This window comes from Melospiza melodia, chromosome 27 (genome assembly GCF_035770615.1).
Source record: "Melospiza melodia melodia isolate bMelMel2 chromosome 27, bMelMel2.pri, whole genome shotgun sequence".
Lineage (NCBI taxonomy): Eukaryota > Metazoa > Chordata > Aves > Passeriformes > Passerellidae > Melospiza > Melospiza melodia.
The window spans coordinates 8,853,837-8,874,254 of record NC_086220.1 but is presented as its reverse complement, the minus strand read 5'-3'; the positions used below and the strand labels follow the sequence as shown (position 1 = coordinate 8,874,254).

Below are 20,418 nucleotides of genomic sequence, written 5' to 3'. Positions count from 1 at the left end.
CCTCAGCGATGGTACATCCTCCCCCCCCGTTCTCCGCACAGTGGTACCGCCCAAGCTCCCCCGGCGCTCAGCCTAACTTGCTAGGTGCCGCTGCGGCTTGCGATTGGTCAGCGGGCGGGAGGGGGCGGAACGGAGAGCTGCGATTGGACAGAACAGCGCGGGAGGCGGGGCCGCGGGCCCGGGGCGGGCAGGGTTGGTTGCGCGGCACGGCGGCGGGTCGGGCGCTGTGAGGGGAGGCAGGAAAATGGCGCTGACGCAGGGCACGAAGCGCAAAGTCTGCTACTACTACGATGGTGAGGGGCTGCGGGCACCCGCCGGGGCCGCCGGGCCGAGGGGGAGCCGTCCTGGAGCGGGGGGCAGCGGGGGGCTGAGGGGGCGGGGTTGAGGGGTGAGGGGAGAATGGGGGGGGTGGGTGTGAGGGGTCGCTGAGGGGGAACGGGGAGGGGGATGAGGGCAGTGGGGTCACTGGGGGAGGATGGGGGTGCTGGGGGTGGGAGGAGAGGGTGGGAACGGGGGATCTTTGGGGTCATGGAGGTGAGGAGGGGTTTAAAGGTTGTGGGGATGGGTATTGGGGGTGTTGATGGGCAGGGGAGGTCAGGGTGTGAGAGCAGGGGTGTTTGTGGGGTTTTTAATGGGGTTGAGGGGTGTAGGAAGCGTGTGGGGAGAGCTGGGGGGGAGAATGGGGTGAGGAGGGGAAGATGGGGGGGTGGGATGGGGAAATTGGGAGATTTAGGGCAAGATCAGGGGATTTGGAGGAAGATCTGGGGGAAGATCAGGGGAGTGAGGAAATGTGGGGATCTGGGGGAAGATCAGGGCAATGGGGTGAGGAAATGTGGGGATTTGGAAGATTGGGGAAAGTTCAGGGGACGAGGAAATGTGAGGATTTGGGGGAAGATCAGGGGGATGGGACGGGGAAATGGGAGGATTTTAGGGACTGGGGGAAGATCAGGGTCCAGGAACCTCCTTCAGCTCTGGGAGCTTTTGGGGCTGCAGAAAAAATCCCAAACCCTTCCCTGGGTGTCCTGTGAGCTCCCAGTCCTGCCCCTCTCCCTTCCCTGCTCCCCTTGTGTCCCAGACCTTGTGCAATTCTCTGAAATCAAATAAAAAAACTTCTTCTTGCTGCTTCTTCCCTCTCTAAGGAAGTGCAGGAGGCTTTTCCAAATCCTATCCTATTTTTCCCCTCTAAAAATGTGATTTTTTCCTCTAAAAATGTGATTTTTCCCCTCTAAAAATGTGATTTTTTTCCCATCCAAAATGTAATTTTTTTCTTCTAAAAATATGATTTTTTTCCTCTAAAATGATATTTTTTCCCCTCTAAAAATGTAATTTTTCCTCTCTAAAAATGTGATTTTTTTCCCTATAAAATGTGATTTTTTTCCCTCTAAAAATATGATTTTTTCCTTCTAAAAATGTGATTTTTTTTCTCTAAAATGTGATTTTTCCCCTCTAAAAATGTGATTTTTTCCCTCTAAAATGTGAATGTTTCAGAACATTGAATTATTTTCAATGGGGGAAAAATGTATTTAATTTAAAAAAATGTATGTAATTAAAAAAAAATTCAGGGATCCACAGGGAACACGAGCTCAGGTTTAACCCATTTAAAATGGACATTTTTAAAAGCTTCACTGAGTTCTGTTTTCTCCTCAGAGCCTCAAATATTTCTTGAAAGTTCCTCAAATTTTTGATTTTTGAGGTGGAAAAATCCATCCCTGAAAGTGGCAGTGGATTGGCAAAATTTCAGAAAATTGAATTATTTTCAATGGGGGAAAAATGAATTTAATTAAAAAAAATTGTATTTATTGAAAGAACAACCAGGTAAATTCCAGCAGCAGCTTTGCCTGGATGGGGGATTTGCAATTCTGGCATCTCCTGAAAATAGATCCACTGAAAATCCTGAAAATTTTCAGAGGAGGAAAAAAGCTGCTTGTGCTGATGAAATATTAATTTAAATATTAATTTAAATATTAATTTAAATATTAATTTTGCTCTCTGAGTCACTGGCCAGACCGGATTGGAGCAGGAGCAGCTTGCTCTGCTTGCCCAGGAAAATGAGCCTTGGGACAGAGAGATTCCTGCTCCCTGCAGCCAAATGTGGGAGCTGAAAGGGAAATTTGGGGGAATTGCAGGGAAATGAGTGAGGGTAAAAATCCCATTTTTAGTTTGGAGCAGGAAATCCATGTGGGGAGGTGATTTTGGTCCTAGAAAAGAATTGCTGGGGGATTGGGAGGGATAAAAAGGGGTGAAAAGAGGAGTGGAGGGGTGAGAGCAGGCACTGACCCCAAAGCTGGGAGACATCCCTGGGACTGACACCAAATCTGGGACACAGCCCTGGGACTGACCCCAAAGCTGGGAGACATACCTGGGACTGACACCAAATCTGGGACACAGCCCTGGGACTGAGCCTTGGGCTCCTCTGACCCCAAATCTGGGAAAACAGCCCTGGGATTGACCCCAAATCTGGGAAACAGCCCTGGGACTGACACCAGATCTGGGAAACATCTCTGGGACTGACCCCAAAGCTGGGACACATCCCTGGGACTGACCCCAAATCTGGGAGACATCCTTGGACTGACCCCAGATCTGGGAAAACAGCCCTGGGACTGACCCCAAATGTGGGAAACATCCTTGGGACTGACCCCAGATCTGGGAAAACAGCCCTGGGATTGACCCCAAAGCTGGGAAACATCCTTGGGACTGACCCCAAATGTGGGAAACATCCCTGGGACTGACCCTGAGCTCCTCTGACCCCAAATCTGGGAGCTTCCTCCTCTGCACAGCCACAGCCATGGAATGGTTTGGGTTGGGACATGATCCAGCAGCAAGGATCCAATTCCAGCCCCTTTCCAAAGGCAGGGACACCTTCCACTGGTGGCATTGCAAATTCCCTGTCTGAAATTTGAGAGTGAAGCCTGAATCCATGGATGCAGCAGCCCTGATCCAATCCCAGCCCCTTTCTAAGGAAATGTCCCTTTGTGGGGACATCCAGAGTCAAAGCCTTGGGCTGGAGCTTTGTGGATCCCCCAAAAACCCCAGGGAGGGGCTGGAGCTTCACCTCAGGCTCTGTCCCTGTTTTAACCTCTCTGCTTTGAATCCATCCCCACCTCCCTGCTGGATTTTTGGACACCTTGCACTGGTGGCATTCCAAATTCCTGTCTCAAATTTGAGGATGAACCCTGAATCCATGGAGGTCCCAGTGCCAATCTTGGAGATCTTCCTTTGCCACAGCCATGGAATGGTTTGGGTTGGGAGCCATGGAATGGTTTGGATTGGGAGATGATCCAGCAGCACTGACCCAATTCCAGCTCCTTTCCACTGGTGGCATTCCAAATTCCTGTCTCAAATTTCAGTATGAACCCTGAATCCATGGATTTGCCTGTGCCAATCTTGGAGATCTTCCTTTGCCACAGCCTTGGAATGATTTGGGTTGGGAGATGATCCAGGAGCACTGATCCAATTCCAGCTCCTTTCCAAGGACTGGTGACATTCCAAATTCTCTTTTCTCAAATTTGAGGGCGGAATTCCGAATTTGTCTCAGATTTCTGGAGGAGCCCTGAATCCATGGATATCCCTGTGCCAATCTTGGAGATTCTTCCTCTCTACTGCCACAGCCATGGAATGGGTTGGGGTTGGGACATAATCCAGCCTCAAGGATCCAATTCCAGCCCCTTTCCAAGGACTGGTGACATTGCAAATTCCTGTCTCAAATTTGAGGATGGACCCTGAATCCATGGATTTCCCTGTGCCAGTCTTGGAGATTCCTCCTCTACTCCCACATCCATGGAATAGTTTAGGCTGGGAGACGATCCAGCATCAATGATCCAAATTTCAGCCCTTTTCCAAGGGCAGGGACACCTTCCACTGGTGGCATTGCAAATTCCCTGTGTGAAATTTGAGGATGAACCCTAAATCCATGGATATCCCTGTGCCAATCCTGGAGATTCTGTGGCCATGGAATGGTTTGGGTTGGGACATGATCCAGCAGCACTGGATCCAATTCCAGCTCCTTTCCAATTCCAGCCCCTTTCCACTGGTGGCATTGCAAATTCCCTGTCTCAAATTTGAGGATGAACCCTGAATCCATGGATTTCCCTGTGCCAATCTTGGAGATCTTCCTTTGCCACAGCCATGGAATGGTTTGGTTTGGGTTGGGAGATGATCCAGCAGCACTGACCCAATTCCAGCTCCTTTCCACTGGTGGCATTCCAAATTCTCTTTTCTCAAATTTGAGCGTGGCATTGCAAATTCCCTGTCTCAAGTTTGAGGGTGGCATTGCAAATTCCCTGTCTCAAATTTCACTATGAACCCTAAATCCATGGATTTCCCTGGTGGGAGATCCCAGCCACTGCTGGATGAGAAATAAATCCCAGAGGAGCTGATGGTTCCCTGTGCAGGAATTGCTGACACAAACTCCTTTCTGCTTGCAGGGGATGTTGGGAATTATTATTATGGCCAAGGACATCCCATGAAACCCCACAGGATCCGCATGACCCACAACCTGCTGCTCAACTATGGGCTCTACAGGAAGATGGAGATCTATGTAAGCTCATTATTTCATGCCATAATTGATGTTTTAGGCTTTAATTGTGGAGCTTTTCTCTGAGAGGAAAGGAATAAACCCCACTCAGTTGTTTTTATGTATTTCTGGTTTTGCTCTGTGGTGAAGTGAGGGGTTCTGTGCTTCAGAGAGGTTTTGCAGACTGCAAAACTGATTTTCATCCTTGAAATTCAATTTATTCCCACATCTCCCTATGTAACTCACCAACAATGCCATTTTTCCCTTTCGAATTCAGATTTTTCCCAGTTCCTGGGGGAAAATGTGGGACTGGAAATGGGAATTGGGGAGGGAATAAATCCCAAAGCTGTGTTGGTGTCCTTGCAGCGTCCCCACAAGGCCAATGCAGAGGAGATGACCAAGTACCACAGTGATGATTACATCAAATTCCTCAGGTCCATCCGCCCTGACAACATGTCTGAGTACAGCAAGCAGATGCAGAGATGTGAGTGAAAACCTGGGATTTTATCCCAAACTTCTATCAGCTTTCATTCTCCTGACTTTGCTTTTTTTGGGATTTTTCTGATGAATAAAGAATTTAAAACCAAGTCCCACTCTCAAGCTAAAGGAGCTGAGTGAAATCCTTTGACCTGGTTGTGTTTTGGGTTTTTTTTTGTTGCCTAAATTCCTTTCCTGGCTTGGAGATGACAGAATTTTCCCATTTCTGACCTGTGTGGATTTTGTGTCAGTGCTCATCTTCAGCCAGAAGAGTTGGTTTAAAACCAGCAAAATAAAAAACCCCCAAAACCCAAATTTGTTGGTTTAAAACCAGCAAATTAAAAAGCCCCAAATCCTCAATTCTACCCCAAATCTGAAGGATTTTCAGGGCAGTGGCAGCCTGGAAAGGGGCAGGGTGAGACATTCATCAATATCTGATGATTTTATGGGTTAATTTCTTGTTCCAACCTCTCCAATCCATGGAAAAATCTCTTTAATGATACAAAACCCTGGATTTGGTGTCTCAGCCACTCTGAATGATGTTTTTATGGCAAAATAAATTTCTGACAACCAGTGGGGAGAGCTCAAGCTTCATTTAAAGAACATTTCACTCTTGGAAAGCCCCTGAGAGCTGAAGGGGACAGAGATTTCTGCACAAGGTTTGTGATTAATACACACTGAAAGCCTTCCCCCAGCCCATGATATCCTTTAATCCACCAAATGACAGCCAGCAAAAATGGAATTTTTACCCAAAGTGACCTGTTTACCCCTGGAGCAGCCACAGCTCATGAACACTCAGCTCTCTCTGGTGCTCAGGGTTTTCTGTGCTGGTTTTATTCCTGAAAAAAGCCAAAATGTGAAAATGAAACATGCAAAGGACAGAGCTTTTCAACAAAACCTGCTGGAATGGGAATGAGCAGTCTCTAATTCCATTTTTGCATGCCAGAGCAAAATCAAAGGGCCTGAAGTTTAATTTCTTGTAATGAGTGATTATTTTTAATAGTGGAATTAATTACAGCAACAATTGATTGAGGCTGAAACTCCAGTTGTGCTGAGAACCCAGAGCTGTGTGATGTGAAGTCAAAGGAGTGTGCAAAGTGTCAGCCACACATTTCCATTGCATCATTTGATCTCAGCATTTTGTTTAACACTTCTGGCCATTTCACAAATCCAAATGTTGCTGTAAAATTCTGATTTTATTGCTTTTGTCTTAATAATTCTTTTCCATTCTCTTCCAGTTAATGTAGGGGAGGACTGCCCTGTGTTTGATGGGCTCTTTGAGTTCTGTCAGCTCTCTGCTGGAGGCTCTGTTGGTGAGATCACAAATTTTTTGTATTTTTTATTGTGTTTTATATTCTGTCTCTATTGCTGATTTAATAATGAAATCCAAGCTTTGCCTATTGAATCCTTTTCCATTTATTAATCATTATTTTAGGTTACCTCACTGAAGGAATGAGTGGCTTTGTAACAACAGCAATGAGTTAAAGCAAAAAATAAGAGTTAAAACAAAACCACAACATAAAAAAAAAAAAATCCAACCTGAGCTTTACATTTAAATAAAAGTTGTAAAAGTCTCACCCTGAGCAGGCACAACCTGAAAAGGAAAAACCAGGCTGGTTTAGGTGCTGTTTTTTAAAAAACCACCAACTCTGGACATGAGGCAAAGCAGAAACTGAGAGGTTTGAGAGCTGGAACATTGAAATGTTGTTTTATTTTCTCACAGCAGAGCTGTTTGTGTGCACAGCCCGAGAGCTCTGTGGCTGCTGCTGCCACAGTGACACCTCCAGCCTGGATTTCCTGTGCCTGCAGCAGCTGCTGAGGCAGCTCTGTGCTCTCTCTGCTCCCAGGGCTGCACCATTCCACTCCATTTCTGATTTTTGGGATGCTGGCAGGTTGCAGGACGTGCAGAAAGTTGGTGGGAGGGGCTGGGGGAGGAGAATTCCTCTGGGTGCATTTTCACTCAGTGAGCTGAGCATAGCTCAGCTCAAACCTTGCTCTGTTCAGGGCTCTGAGAAAGCAGAGTGACCCCAGCTGGGTGCTGGTTTGTGGGGTTTTCCTGCTCTGAGGGAAAAGTGGGAAGGGATGAGAAATATTTCCTATTCCTTTGGTTTATGGGGGCATCCAGGATCAAACTCCTTTTTTCCCCAGTCAAAACTGGGAAAAAAGATGAGAAATATTTGCCATTTCCCTTTGATTTCTGGGGACATCCAGAGTCAGACCCTGCAGCAGGAGCTCCCAAAAACCCCAGGGAGGAGCTGGAGCTTCACTTCAGCCTCTGTTTGAGGTTTTTCCCTCCTGCCTTAACCTGTGTGGGATTTCCTCCTCAAACCTTGCTCTGTTCAGGGCTCTGAGAAACCCAGATTATTTCCAGTGTGACCCCAGCTGGGGACTGGGGATTTTCCTGCTCTGAGGCAAAAGTGGGAAGAGATGAGAAATATTCCCATTTTCCCTTGATTTGTAGGGACACCCTGGAGCGGGAGCCCCCCAAAAACCCCAGGGAGGAGCTGGAGCTTCACCTCAGGCTCTGTTTGAGTTTTTTCCCTCCTGCTTTAACCTGTGTAGGATTTCCTCCTCAAACCTTGCTCTGCTCTGAGAAATCCAGATTGTCTCCAGTGTGACCCCAGCTGGGTTTGTGGGATTTTCCTGCTCTGAGGCAAAAATGGGAAGGGATAAGAAATATTTCCTATTTTCTCTTTTTTTGTGGGAACACCCTGGAGCGGGAGCCCCCCAAAAACCCCAGGGAGGAGCTGGAGCTTCACCTCAGGCTCTATTTGAGGTTTTCCCTCCTGCCTTAACCAGTGTGGGATTTCTCCCCCAGCCAGTGCAGTGAAGCTGAACAAGCAGCAGACAGACATTGCAGTGAACTGGGCTGGAGGGCTCCACCACGCCAAGAAATCAGAAGCTTCTGGGTTCTGCTACGTCAACGACATCGTGCTGGCCATCCTGGAGCTCCTCAAGTACGGGCAGCCCTCGGCCTCCTCTTCCTCACTGCTCATCCTCAGCATTTTTCATTTATTCTGGGGGTTTTCTGGTTTTTTGGGCTCTGATCCCCTCTTTCCCAAAGGGATTTGGGGGGAAAAAAATCCTAAATTTTTTGGGAATGTAATGTGTAATATATAATATGTAATATATAATATGTAATATATAATATATAATACATAATATATAGCATATAACATATATAACATATAACACATATAATATATAATACATGGTATATATTATATACTATATAATATGCAAAATATAATATAATATAATATAATATAATACAATATAATATAATATAATATAAATCATGACGTTATGTAATATGATCTATAATATATAGTAATATATAATATATATGTTACAATGTGATATAATGTAATATATATTATAATAAATATATATCATATATACTACAATATAACATAATATCCTATAATATTACATAGCATAACATTTAGAAGAATATATAATATATAGAATACATTATAACATATAACATATAATATATAATATATAATAATTATAATACTGATTATTATATAATACAATTATCTACTTTGTTAGAAATAATTCAAATATTTTTACTATTATTTTAAATATAATATTTATAATAGTATGATAGATATTATATAAATTATATTCTATTTATTACAAACTAATTAAATTCTAAATTGGGGATTATAAATCAATCCCAACTCCTCAGGCCCCCCCTGAAATAAAAGAGGGAATTTGAAATGCCACCAGTGCAGGGGGCAGAGGATTTGTGCAACTTTTTAGATGTCACATTTTTCTGCTGCTTTTCTTTGTCCCACCCATGGCTGTGTGACAGCTCCTGGCTGCAGGCAAACCTCACTGTGGGAGGGTTGGGCAGAAAAATCTGCATAAAAATCTGCATAAAAATCTGCATAAAAATGCTCTTTATTGGCCGACTCTGAAACAAACTCAGCAGCAAAAATCACTTTTTTTCTGTCCCACTGCTGTCCCTTCCCCTGTAGATCCTGGCCTGAATTCCCTGCTGTGGAGTCACTTTTTCCTTAAAATGAATCCAAAATTCTGATTTTTTCCAGGTACCACCAGCGAGTGCTGTACATTGACATCGACATCCACCACGGGGATGGGGTGGAGGAGGCTTTTTACACCACAGACAGGGTCATGACCGTGTCCTTCCACAAATATGGAGAATATTTCCCAGGAACTGGGGACCTGAGGGTGAGAGCCACCAAATTCCTAGGAAATCTGGAATTTTTTTCCAGCTTTTTGGGGTTTTTTTTCAGTTTTTTGGGGGTTTTTTCCAGCTTTTCCATCCTGACAACCATTTTCTGAGGGCAAAGGTATGGGTGATCATTTTTTAAAGCCAAATCTTTGCTCTCAGTCTCTCTGGTGGGGTTTTGCTCACAAAAATGACTCCAAATGTGACATTTTGGTCACTTTGCAGCCCCAGCTTGGTGACGCCAACTCTTGGTGAAGGTTTCTGAGGGAGTGGAGTTTTATTGGCACTTCCTGCCGTGACTCAGAGTGTCACCTGTGACTGTGACATTACCAGAACTTCTGTTCTCAGGGGTGAAAGGTTCTTTACTTATTCTTAAGGGATTTTTACAAGAATTGTGATTGATTTTTTTGATCTAAATCCTCTCACCTTTCACACAGGATTTGTATTTTTCAGCCCTACCAAGTGCTACACCATAAATGAAATAACTATTTTTAATAAACCACTTGTCTGTGAGAGTGATAAAAACATTAAAATATATAATATTTTAGTGCAGAATTTTTTATTTGAAAATAGAATTCAGTGACTGAATAAAGTCTTCCACTTGGGATTTGTATTTTTTCACCCTACCATGAGCTTGGTGCTGCACCATAAATGAAATAACTATTTTTAATAAACCACTTGTCTGTGAGAGTGATAAAATATTAAAATATGTAATATTTTAGTGCAGAATATTTTATTTTTATTTTATTTTATTTATTTTATTTTGATTTTAAAGTAGAATTCAGTGACTGAATAAATTCAGCGACTGCTCTGCCCAGCCCAGCGCGCCGCTGTTCATGTCTGCAGTAAATCGTTAATATTTAACAATATTAATTGCTCTGGATTTGACTGGGTTCCAAGCTTCCTTTCCCAGTTTGGGGCAGGATTTGGGTTTTTGGTGAGCTCTGTTCTGCTCTCCCACCCCACAGGACATTGGGGCAGGCAAAGGGAAATACTACGCTGTGAATTACCCGCTGCGGGACGGCATCGACGACGAGTCCTACGAAGCCATTTTCAAACCTGTGAGTGGAACCTCCTCTGCTCAGGGATCCTCTGTGGTGCCACTTTGTCCTCAGGGCCATTTTTTAGGGGATTTTATTGAGTTTTTGTGGGATTTTTTTTTAATGGGACAAGATTCACCAAGGGATCTGTTCTCACTGAGCAATCAGGGTCTGTGTGGGAGCTCCTGGGTGTGAGAGAACCAGTGTTGGCTGGGGATGGGATTGTGGTGGAGATGGAATTGTGCTGGGGATGGAATTGTGGTGGGAATGGTGCTGGGAATGGAATTGTGCTGGGAATTGTGGTTGGAATTGTGCTGGGGATGGAATTGTATTGGGGATGGAATTGTGATGGGAATTGTGCTGGGAATTCTGATGGGGATGGAATTGTGCTGGGATTGGAATTGTGATGGGAATTGTGCTGGGGATGGAATTTGCTGGGAATTCTGATGGGAATTGTGCTGGGGATGGAATTGTGCTGGGAATGGGATTGTGCTGGGGATGGAATTGTGCTGGGAAAAGCCCAGAGCTGAGCAGGGTCCATGAGCTCTCCATGAGGAGCATGTAGGGTTTCAATGCAAGGATTGAGCCCCCCTGGTTTGTGGGGACATCCAGAGTCAAAGCCTTGGGGCTGGAGCTTTGTGGATCCCCCAAAAATGGCTCCATGTGCCTGGCTGTCACTGTGCTGCTGTGACAGTGGCCTGTGGGCAGGGAGGTGACAGAGCTTTTGTTTTTAGGTGATCTCCAAGGTGATGGAGACGTTCCAGCCCAGCGCTGTTGTCCTGCAGTGTGGCTCTGATTCCCTGTCTGGGGACAGGCTGGGCTGCTTCAACCTCACCATCAAAGGTAGGAGCTGAACTGCTCAGCAGGAATTCCATGGGAAAGCTGGCATGTTGGGAAGGATGAAAGTTTGACAGGAAAGTCTCACAGATATGTGTGCTTAGCAGAAAGATTGTGAAATGTAGACTTTGATGAAGGAATAGAGATGGAAGCAAGTTTTGATCTAGAAGAAAAGAATTGCTGAGCCATTACTGGATAACCAAGGAGGCAAAGGGTGTGTTAGTGAGAAGGGGTTTTTATGGATAAACTCACCTCAAACCAGGAGATGGTTTTACCGAGCAAGAAGGTAGGACAGGCAAACAAGCCTGCTGATATGGCAAGTAGAAAAAAGGTCTCAGAATTTTCCACTGCAAGAAAACTGAAAAACAGCTTCTAGCTTAAACTGTAATGCACTGACTTTTAGTGATTGGAGAACAATAACTTGAATATGGTAATTACAGTAGTTATGATAGGCTGTAGATAACAGTTAAGGTATAGATTGGTTCTGCTGTATTGAGATGCTCAGCAAAGAGAAGTATAGAATGCATTGTAACCAAAAGAAAAGTAAATAATGCATTGTAACCAAAAGAAAAGTATAGAATGCATGGTAACCAAAAGAAAAGTAAATAATGCATTGTAACCAAAAGAAAAGTATAGAATGCATTGTTACCAAAAGAAAAGTAAATAATGCATTGTAACCAAAAGAAAAGTAAATAATGCATTGTAACCAAAAGAAAAGTAAATAATGCATTGTAACCAAAAGAAAAGTATAGAATGCATGGTAACCAAAAGAAAAGTATAGAATGCATTGTAACCAAAAGAAAAGTAAATAATGCATTGTAACCAAAAGAAAAGTAAATAATGCATTGTAACCAAAAGAAAAGTAAATAATGCATTGTAACCAAAAGAAAAGTATAGAATGCATTGTTACCAAAAGAAAAGTAAGTAATGCATTGTAACCAAAAGTATAGAATGCACTGTAATCAAAACCAAAGGGTCTCCAGGCCTGCCTGCAGCTGGAGCTGACAGCTGTGGGCACAGCTCTGTCACCCATAAACCTGGACTGCTGTAACTCTTAGATACAATAAATTGCATTTTGGAGAGCCCTTGGAGTCCCACATCCCTCATTTCAGCTCTTACAGTGGCGCCCAACGTGGGGCAGCATTAGTAAGGGCCTGAATGAGGGATGCAGGACTCCAGGCCTGCCTGCAGTCCCTCATTTCAGCTCTTACACTGACATTTATGCCGTGAATGTGACCTTTTTTTTGCACTGCAGGCCATGCCAAGTGTGTGGAGTTTGTGAAGAGCTTTAACCTGCCCATGCTGATGCTGGGAGGAGGGGGGTACACAATCAGGAACGTGGCTCGCTGCTGGACCTACGAGACTGCTGTGGCTCTGGACACTGAGATCCCCAATGGTAAAACCCCCTGGGGCAGGGCTGGGTTCACTGATAGCCCCTGTGTCAGTTTGGAAAGGCAGGAGGCTGCTGAGGAGGGCAGGAGCATCCCCTGAAATGGAGAAAATTAACCCCCTCCCTCCAAATTGCTATAAATTTTAAATTAAGGGGCTCTCAGCAAAAAAATATGGGAGCAGGAAATAACAGTTCTTTAATAGGGAAGAAAATAAAAAGATAAAATAAACAATTAAGTAAATTAAACCAACACTGGCAGAGTCAGAACCCAACCTGACACCCTGTGGGTCAGGCTGGTGGCAGCAGTGCCATTGGAATTGTGGCTCAGCCCTCCTGCAGTGTCAGGGCTGGTTCTGCTGGAGCAGAGATCCTGGAGAAAGGTGCAGTCTCTGCCTCTGAAGATCCAGGGGCAGAGGCAGCTGCTGTTCCTCTGGGCAATCGAGTAGTGAAAAGCCCTGCAGGTGTTCCAGAATCTCCAGGTTATATCCAGGTAGGAATGTTTGAAATCTCCAGATTATATCCGGGTAGAAATGTTTGAAATCTCTAGATTATATCTGAGTAGGAATGTTTGAAATCTCCAGATTATATCCAGGTAGGAATGTTTGAAATCTCCAGATTATGTCCAGGTAGGAATGTTTGAAATCTCCAGATTATATCCAGGTAGGAATGTTTGAAATCTCCAGATTATATCCAGGTAGGAATGTTTGAAATCTCCAGATTCTATCCAGGTAGGAATGTTTGAAATCTCAGATTATATCCAGGTAGGAATGCTTGAAATCTCCAGATTATATCCAGGTAGGAATGCTTGAAATCTCCAGATTATATCCAGGTAGGAATGTTTGAAATCTCCAGATTATATCCAGGTAGGAATGTTTGAAATCTCCAGATTATATCTGGGTAGGAATGTTTGAAATCTCAGATTATATCTGGGTAGGAATGTTTGAAATCTCCAGATTATGTCCAGGTAGGAATGTTTGAAATCTCCAGATTATATCCAGGTAGGAATGTTTGAAATCTCCAGATTATATCCGGGTAGGAATGTTTGAAATCTCTAGATTATATCTGGTTAGGAATGTTTGAAATCTCCAGATTCTATCCAGGTAGGAATGTTTGAAATCTCCAGATTATATCCGGGTGGGAATGCTTGGCTCCTCCCTCAACTCCCAATGGGATGCTGCAGTTCTTATCAGCCATGCAGGGACATTCCATAGCCTCTTATCAACAGATGTCCCCCCAGAGGAAGTAGTGATTGTGATAACTCAGAGAGAGATAAGGAAAGCTGCCCACTTGATAAAAGACAACTGCCATCCAGATGGTAACAGAATCCATTCTGCCTCTAAATCTGGAACATCTCCAAGAGCTCAGGTGTAGAATTTGCAGCCAACCCCAAGAAGGGAAGAGATGAGAAAAGATTCTCATTCTTGACTCCATGTTTCAGAACACCGATTTATTATTTTATGATATATATTATATTAAAAGAAAATGATATGCTAAAACTATACTAAAAATAGAAGAAAGGAAAGAGGAAAGGAAAAAGGAAAGGAAAAAGAAAGGATGATAATAAAATCTTGTGACTGACCAGCTGACTGTGATTGGCCATTAATTAGAAACAACCACATGAGACCAATCCCAGATGCACCTGTAGCATTCCACAGCAGCAGATAATCAATGTTTACATTTCATTTCTGAGGCCTCTCAGCTTCTCAGGAGAAAAAGATCCTAAGGAAAGGATTTTTTATAAAACATGTCTGTGACACTCAGGGACATGCACCATCCCTTTTGGATTCCCAGTGCTGTATCCTGCTGATAACCTGCTGTTAATTACCATTAATTTCCCCCTCAGAACTTCCATACAACGACTACTTTGAGTACTTTGGGCCAGACTTCAAGCTGCACATCAGCCCCTCCAACATGACCAACCAGAACACCAACGAATACCTGGAGAAAATCAAGTGAGCACTGGGGGAAGGACCCTTCCAGGGGGGCTGGTGGCCTTGGTGGCCACTGGTGACAAAGTGTCCTTCCCTGGCTGGCTCTAGGCAGAGGCTCTTTGAGAACCTGAGGATGCTCCCTCACGCTCCCGGGGTGCAGATGCAGCCAATTCCTGAGGATGCTGTGCAGGAGGACAGCGGGGATGAGGAGGAGGATGATCCTGAGAAACGCATCTCCAGTAGGTGCTGGGCTGGGATTGTGGTGGGAGTTGGGCTGGGGATGGAATTGTGATGGGAATGGTGCTGGGGATGGTGCTGGGAATGGTGCTGGGGATGGAATGGTGCTGGGATTGTGCTGGGAATGGTGCTGGGGATGGAATGGTGCTGGGGATGGTGCTGGGGATGGAATTGTGATGGGATTGTGCTGGGAATGGTGCTGGGATTGTGCTGGGAATGGAATTGTGCTGGGAATGGTGCTGGGATTGTGCTGGGGATGGAATTGTGCTGGGAATGGTGCTGGGATGATGCTGGGGATTGAATTGTGCTGGGAATGGTGCTGGGATTGTGCTGGGAATGGAATTCTGATGGGAATTCTGATGGGAATTGTGCTGGGGATGGAATTGTGCTGGGAATGGTGCTGGGGATGGAATTGTGATGGGAATGGTGGTGGGAATTGTGCTGGGGATGGAATTCTGATGGGAATTGTGCTGGGGATGGAATTGTGATGGGAATTCTGATGGGATTGGAATTGTTCTGGGAATTCTGATAGGAATTGTGCTGGGAATGAAATTGTGCTGGGAATGGAATTCTGATGGGAATGGAATTCTGATGGGAATTCTGCTGGGAATTCTGCTGAAGATGGAATTGTGCTGGGAATGGAATTGTGCTGGGAATGGAATTCTGATGGGAATTGTGCTGAAGATGGAATTGTGCTGGGAATGGAATTGTGCTGGGAATTGTGCTGGGGGATTGAATTATGCTGGGGATGGAATTGTACTGGGAATGGAATTGTGCTGGAAATTATGATGGGGATTGTGCTGGGGATTGAATTGTGCTGGGGATGGAATTGTGCTGGGGATTGAATTGTGCTGGGGATGGAATTGTGCTGGGAAAAGCCCAGAGCTGAGCAGGGTCCATGAGCTCTCCATGAGGAGCATGTAGGGTTTCAATGCAAGGATTGAGCCCCCCTGGTTTGTGGGGACATCCAGAGTCAAAGCCTTGGGGCTGGAGCTTTGTGGGTCCCCCAAAATCCCCAGGGAGGAGCTGGAGCTTCACCTCAGGCTCTGTCCCAGGATTTTCACCCTCTCTGCTTTGAACCCATCCCCAGCTCCTGCTGGGTTTTTGTAGGACAGGGCACTGCAGGATCTCTCCTGGCTGGTGATTTCCATAGTGGGATAAACTTGGGTTTTCAAGGGAGAATTCCAGCAGTTCCTGGGGGCTGGGCAGGATCCTTGGCAGAATCCTGGGTGTGAAAAATGGGATTTTCTGTCCAGCTTGGGGTCTGGCACACAGATTTGGCAGTGTCAGCGCTGGCCATCCCGCTGTGCCTAATCCCACTTGTCCACACGATTTTGGAGCAGGTGGGAAGGGATGAGCCCACAGCTTCATCAGGTACCACAAAAATCACTTTTATCACAGCCCAATCCTGATTTCTGTGAGCTCCACTCAGACAATTAATGCTGGGAACCTCCTGAGGCTTGGAAAATCTGTGCTCTCCCTTTTCAGTCAGAAACTCCAACAAGAGAATCTCCTGTGATGAGGAATTCTCTGACTCTGAGGACGAGGGCGAGGGCGGCCGCAAGAACGTGGCCAACTTCAAAAAAGCCAAACGTGTGAAGGCAGAGGAGGAGAAGGAGGAGGAGGAGAAGAAAGGTGAGCCCCAGGGCTGCCCCCTCCTGCCTGCAATTTTACCTCCTCTGTGGCTTTTAATTAATTTTTTCCTCCTCTGTGTCTTTAAATTAATTTTTTCCTCCTCTGTGGCTTTCATTGAATTTTTTCCTCCTCTGTGTGGCTTTAATTTAATTTTGATTTTTTTTTTCTCCAGATGAGAAAGAAGAGGAAAAAGCAAAAGAGGAAAAAGCAGCAGCAGCAACAGCAGCAGCAGAACCCAAAGGGTAAACCTGGCACTGCCCATGCCCAGGGGGTTGGGAGCTCATCCTGGCACTGCCCAGGGGCTTTGGGAGCCCAGCCTGGCACTGCCCATGCCCGGGGGTTTGGCAGCATTGAGCCTGGCACTGCCCATGCCCAGGGGATTTGGGAGCTCAGCCTGGCACTGCCCATGCCCAGGGGGTTTGGGAGCATTGAAGAGCTGATGTGACAGTTTGGGTGGCACTTGGAGTGAATTTGTCACAAATTCCTCATTGGAAGTTTGCAGGTGTTGAGAGGGCTGAAAAATCAAAATATTGCCCTTTCTTTCAGCTATATATATATATATATATATATAATGTATTTAATATAATTAATAATATTTAAATTACAAATGAATAATAATGACATTAATATTAATTAAATAAATTCATTGAATTGAAAGTAATGAAATTAATAATATATTTAAATCATTATATAATTTGATATATTATTAATTATAATATTATATATTATATATTTATTATATTACATTATATTATGTATTATATTATATTATATTATATTATATTATATTATATTACATTACATTATATTACATTACATTATATTACATTATATTATATTACATTATATTATTATATATAATTTATATAATTATATTAATATTTTATATATTAATATTATATCTATTGTATCTATAATATATATAGTAATGTAATGTAGTATAATATAATATAATGTGATGTAATACAATATAATATAATGTGATGTAATACAATATATAAGTTAATAGATTGTTAAAATAATAATCTTAATATATTTAAATTAAATTAAATTAAATTTTAGCTGAAAATGAACCAAATAAGCCACACTTTTAACCCCCTTGTTGTTACACCCAAACCCAAATTATTGATTTAATCCAAATCTTTCTCTTTTTTTGCTTCCCCAGGGTGAAGGAGGAGACAAAATCCACCTGAGGGGCTGCAGCTGCCCTGCCTGCTGTGGGTTTAACCCCCAGGATTTCTATTTTATAGATGTTTTCTGTATATATTTCTATATAATTGTACAAATGACTGGAGAACTGTAAATTATTCCTTGCTGACCAGGGACTTTCACCCTTTGCCTTCCACTCCCCTCCTTGGTGTGGCTCCAAAAAAACACAAAAATCACTTCCACCCCTTCCCTTCCTCTGAAATAACCTTGCAAAAAAAAAAAAATAATTTAAGTAGAAGTAGTGTCTGCATTTCAGGTTAGGTGGAAAATGGCCATCAATTTCTTGCTTTTTTCCTCGATTTTTTCTCTTTTTTTTTTTTTTTTTTTTTTTTTGGGGGGGGTGTTTTTAATGGGACAATTCCCAAATGAAGCCTGGGAGAGACTTTTGTGGTTTCCAGTTGGATTCCACCACAAGAAAAAAAAAAAAACAAAATAACAAAATCCTGCCAGCTGGTGCCACTTCTCAGGGTCACAATTTTGCAGTTCTTGAACAGAGTTGGTTCCTCCTGCAGCAAACTTGGGCAAAGAGATGAAGCAGCTGAAAAAAAAATCTGAAAAATACATTTTTTTCTTGTATTTTTGGTTTATTTTTAAAGTAAATCAGCCCCAGATCTGGAAAATATAAAATTATAAAATAAAAATCACCCTTAGGGGGTGGCTCAGATTTCCAAGATCTGCATCCAGGGAGTGTCCAGCATTTCCATGCATGGGATGGGATTTTTAACCTGGTTTTTATTCCCCTCTCTAAGTGGGGAGAAAATTCCTCCTTCTTGGCTTAATTTTCTTCTGAAATCCCAAAAATCCCTCAAATCCAGGCCAGAGCCCAGCTGACATCTTTGACATCTTTTCTTCAAGTGTGTCCCTAAAAAAACCAAATTTTTCCTGATTATTTCCTGATTTTTTTCCACATTTTGTCCTCATTTTTCCCCTGATTTTTTCCTGATTATTTCCTGATTTTTCCCTGATAATTTTCCTCATTTTTCCCTGAATTTTTCCTGATTATTTACCTGATTATTTCCTGATTTTTCCCTGATAATTTTCCTCATTTTTTCCCTGAATTTTTCCTGATTATTTCCTGATTTTTTTCCTGATTTTTTTTCCTGATTATTCCCTGATTTATTCGTCATTTTTTCCCTCATTTTCCCCTCAATTTTCCTGATTATTTTCCGGATTTTTCCCTCATTTTAACCAAGTTTCCATCTGAATTTCCCTCACAAAGCCAGTAAATAAATCCCAACACTTTTTTATCCTGCTGGAACAGCAGATGGGGCTCTGAGCATTTCCCAGCTCCTTCCTCCCACCATCCTCACCCTCACATCTCCTTTCTCTTACTCTCCTTTTCTACAGCAGGGAATGCAAAAAAACCCAATTTTTGTGGGGTAAAAACTCCAATTTTTGATTTTTTTTCCCTTTTTTTCAGGCTGCTCTCCTTTCTCAGGGGATCCCTGTGCAATTCTGGAATTTTGCAATTCCAGAGGATTTTTATTTTTTGCACCCTCCCACGGGAGCACTGCTGAGGTTTCAACTCCAATAATGCTGCTAAAACTTCCCACAGCTTCTTTTGCAAAGGGTTATTTTTTTAATTCCTCCTTTTTCTCCCTTTTTCTCCCCCCCTTCTCACGTGGAGTTTTTTAGTCTCTTTGGGGTCTGAGTGAGGTTTTCACTCTGAATTTTCAGTGTTTTTATGTGAAACAAGAGAGAGATCAGTGTAACTTTGTGTCTGGGCAAGGTGGGAGGGAAAAAAAATCTATTGTGGTTTTTAAAGAAGCGTTTATTTTGAATTTTCAGAACCTTTGTAATAAAACTGCTCCATTTCTATGCTTGGTCTCTTTTTTCCTTAATTAATTCATTAATTTTCAGAGGGTTTTTTTCGGATTTCATTGTGATCCCAACAAAAAAATTAGAGGTGGAATTAAGATTTGAAAAATTAAGCATTAATAATTAATTAAGCTAGGAAAAGTAAGGCATTAATAATTAATTAAGATTAAAAAATAAGGCTTTCCTTTTTTTATATTATATATATGTTATATATATAATATATGTATTAGATTATATATTATATATAAAATATATAATATATATTATATACACTATATATAATATAGTATGTATATAATATATATAATATATATTATATAATATGTTATATATATTATATAATATATATATTATATAATATGTATAATATATATAATATATTATATATAATATATATAATATATTATGTATTTTATATTATTAGTATATTCTATTATATATTTTTATATTTTATATAATAACATATTTTATATTTTTATATATTTTATATATAAATATATTTATTTATATATATATATTATATATATAATATATTATTCCCTCCTCCTTTGAGGAATGTTGGTTTAATTCCATCCACCAAAACATTTCATTTATTTATTTATCCTACACTTTAAAACCTCCTGAAATCTCTTTTGGAAATTGTTATTTCCTTTGTAAATTATTTGGGATTTTATTTTTAAAAAATCTCCCTCTGTCTTGAAAAATGAACTCAAAACCTGATGGATTTCGGGTTTTTTGGGTAATTTTATTCCAAATTTCCAGCTGGGTCCTCACCCCTGACCCTTTGTGGTTGGAGTGGATCAAATTGGGAATAAAATGATGGGAAATTATGGATTTAATTCATCTTTGGGCTGAATTTAAATGGTTTTATCCACAATCCAAGGGGATAAAATTAATTTATTTAATTATGAGCAGCTCCATTGTGGAGCTGAGCGTTCATCACACCTGAAATGGCCACAAAACCCCAAATTTGCTCTTTTTGGAGTAAAAAAAAAGCAGATTTTGTGTGTGCTGGAGCAGCCCCATCCTCCCTCCCATGAAATCCTCCCCTTTTGGGACAAAACCTCTGCAATTCAATGGCATCTCCCTGAATTTCCTTTTCCAGCCTTCCTAAAATGGCTGCCAGGCTG

At 42.4% G+C, this 20,418-nt stretch overlaps 1 protein-coding gene across 1 annotated transcript; it reads left to right on the top strand.

Moving 5' to 3' along the window:
* Positions 1–198: 198 nt before the first annotated feature.
* On the top strand, positions 199–19,288 carry HDAC1 (histone deacetylase 1). The gene is made up of 14 exons (XM_063177298.1): positions 199–293; positions 4,425–4,537; positions 4,880–4,997; positions 6,229–6,303; positions 7,809–7,947; positions 9,049–9,190; positions 10,160–10,252; positions 10,966–11,074; positions 12,324–12,464; positions 14,302–14,410; positions 14,498–14,628; positions 16,115–16,261; positions 16,434–16,503; positions 17,427–19,288. The coding sequence occupies exons 1-14, from the start codon at positions 245–247 to the stop codon at positions 17,452–17,454; spliced, it is 1,464 nt and encodes a 487-aa protein (XP_063033368.1). The 5' UTR covers positions 199–244; the 3' UTR covers positions 17,455–19,288.
* The last annotated feature ends 1,130 nt before the right edge of the window (positions 19,289–20,418 follow it).

Excerpts from the sequence above, each read along its gene's own strand:
- HDAC1 (XM_063177298.1), top strand. The coding sequence starts at position 245 with ATGGCGCTGACGCAGGGCACGAAGCGCAAAGTCTGCTACTACTACGAT. Across the intron at positions 4,998-6,228 it reads CAGCAAGCAGATGCAGAGAT|TTAATGTAGGGGAGGACTGC; the intron begins GTGAGTGAAAAC and ends ATTCTCTTCCAG. Across the intron at positions 14,411-14,497 it reads GAATACCTGGAGAAAATCAA|GCAGAGGCTCTTTGAGAACC; the intron begins GTGAGCACTGGG and ends GGCTGGCTCTAG.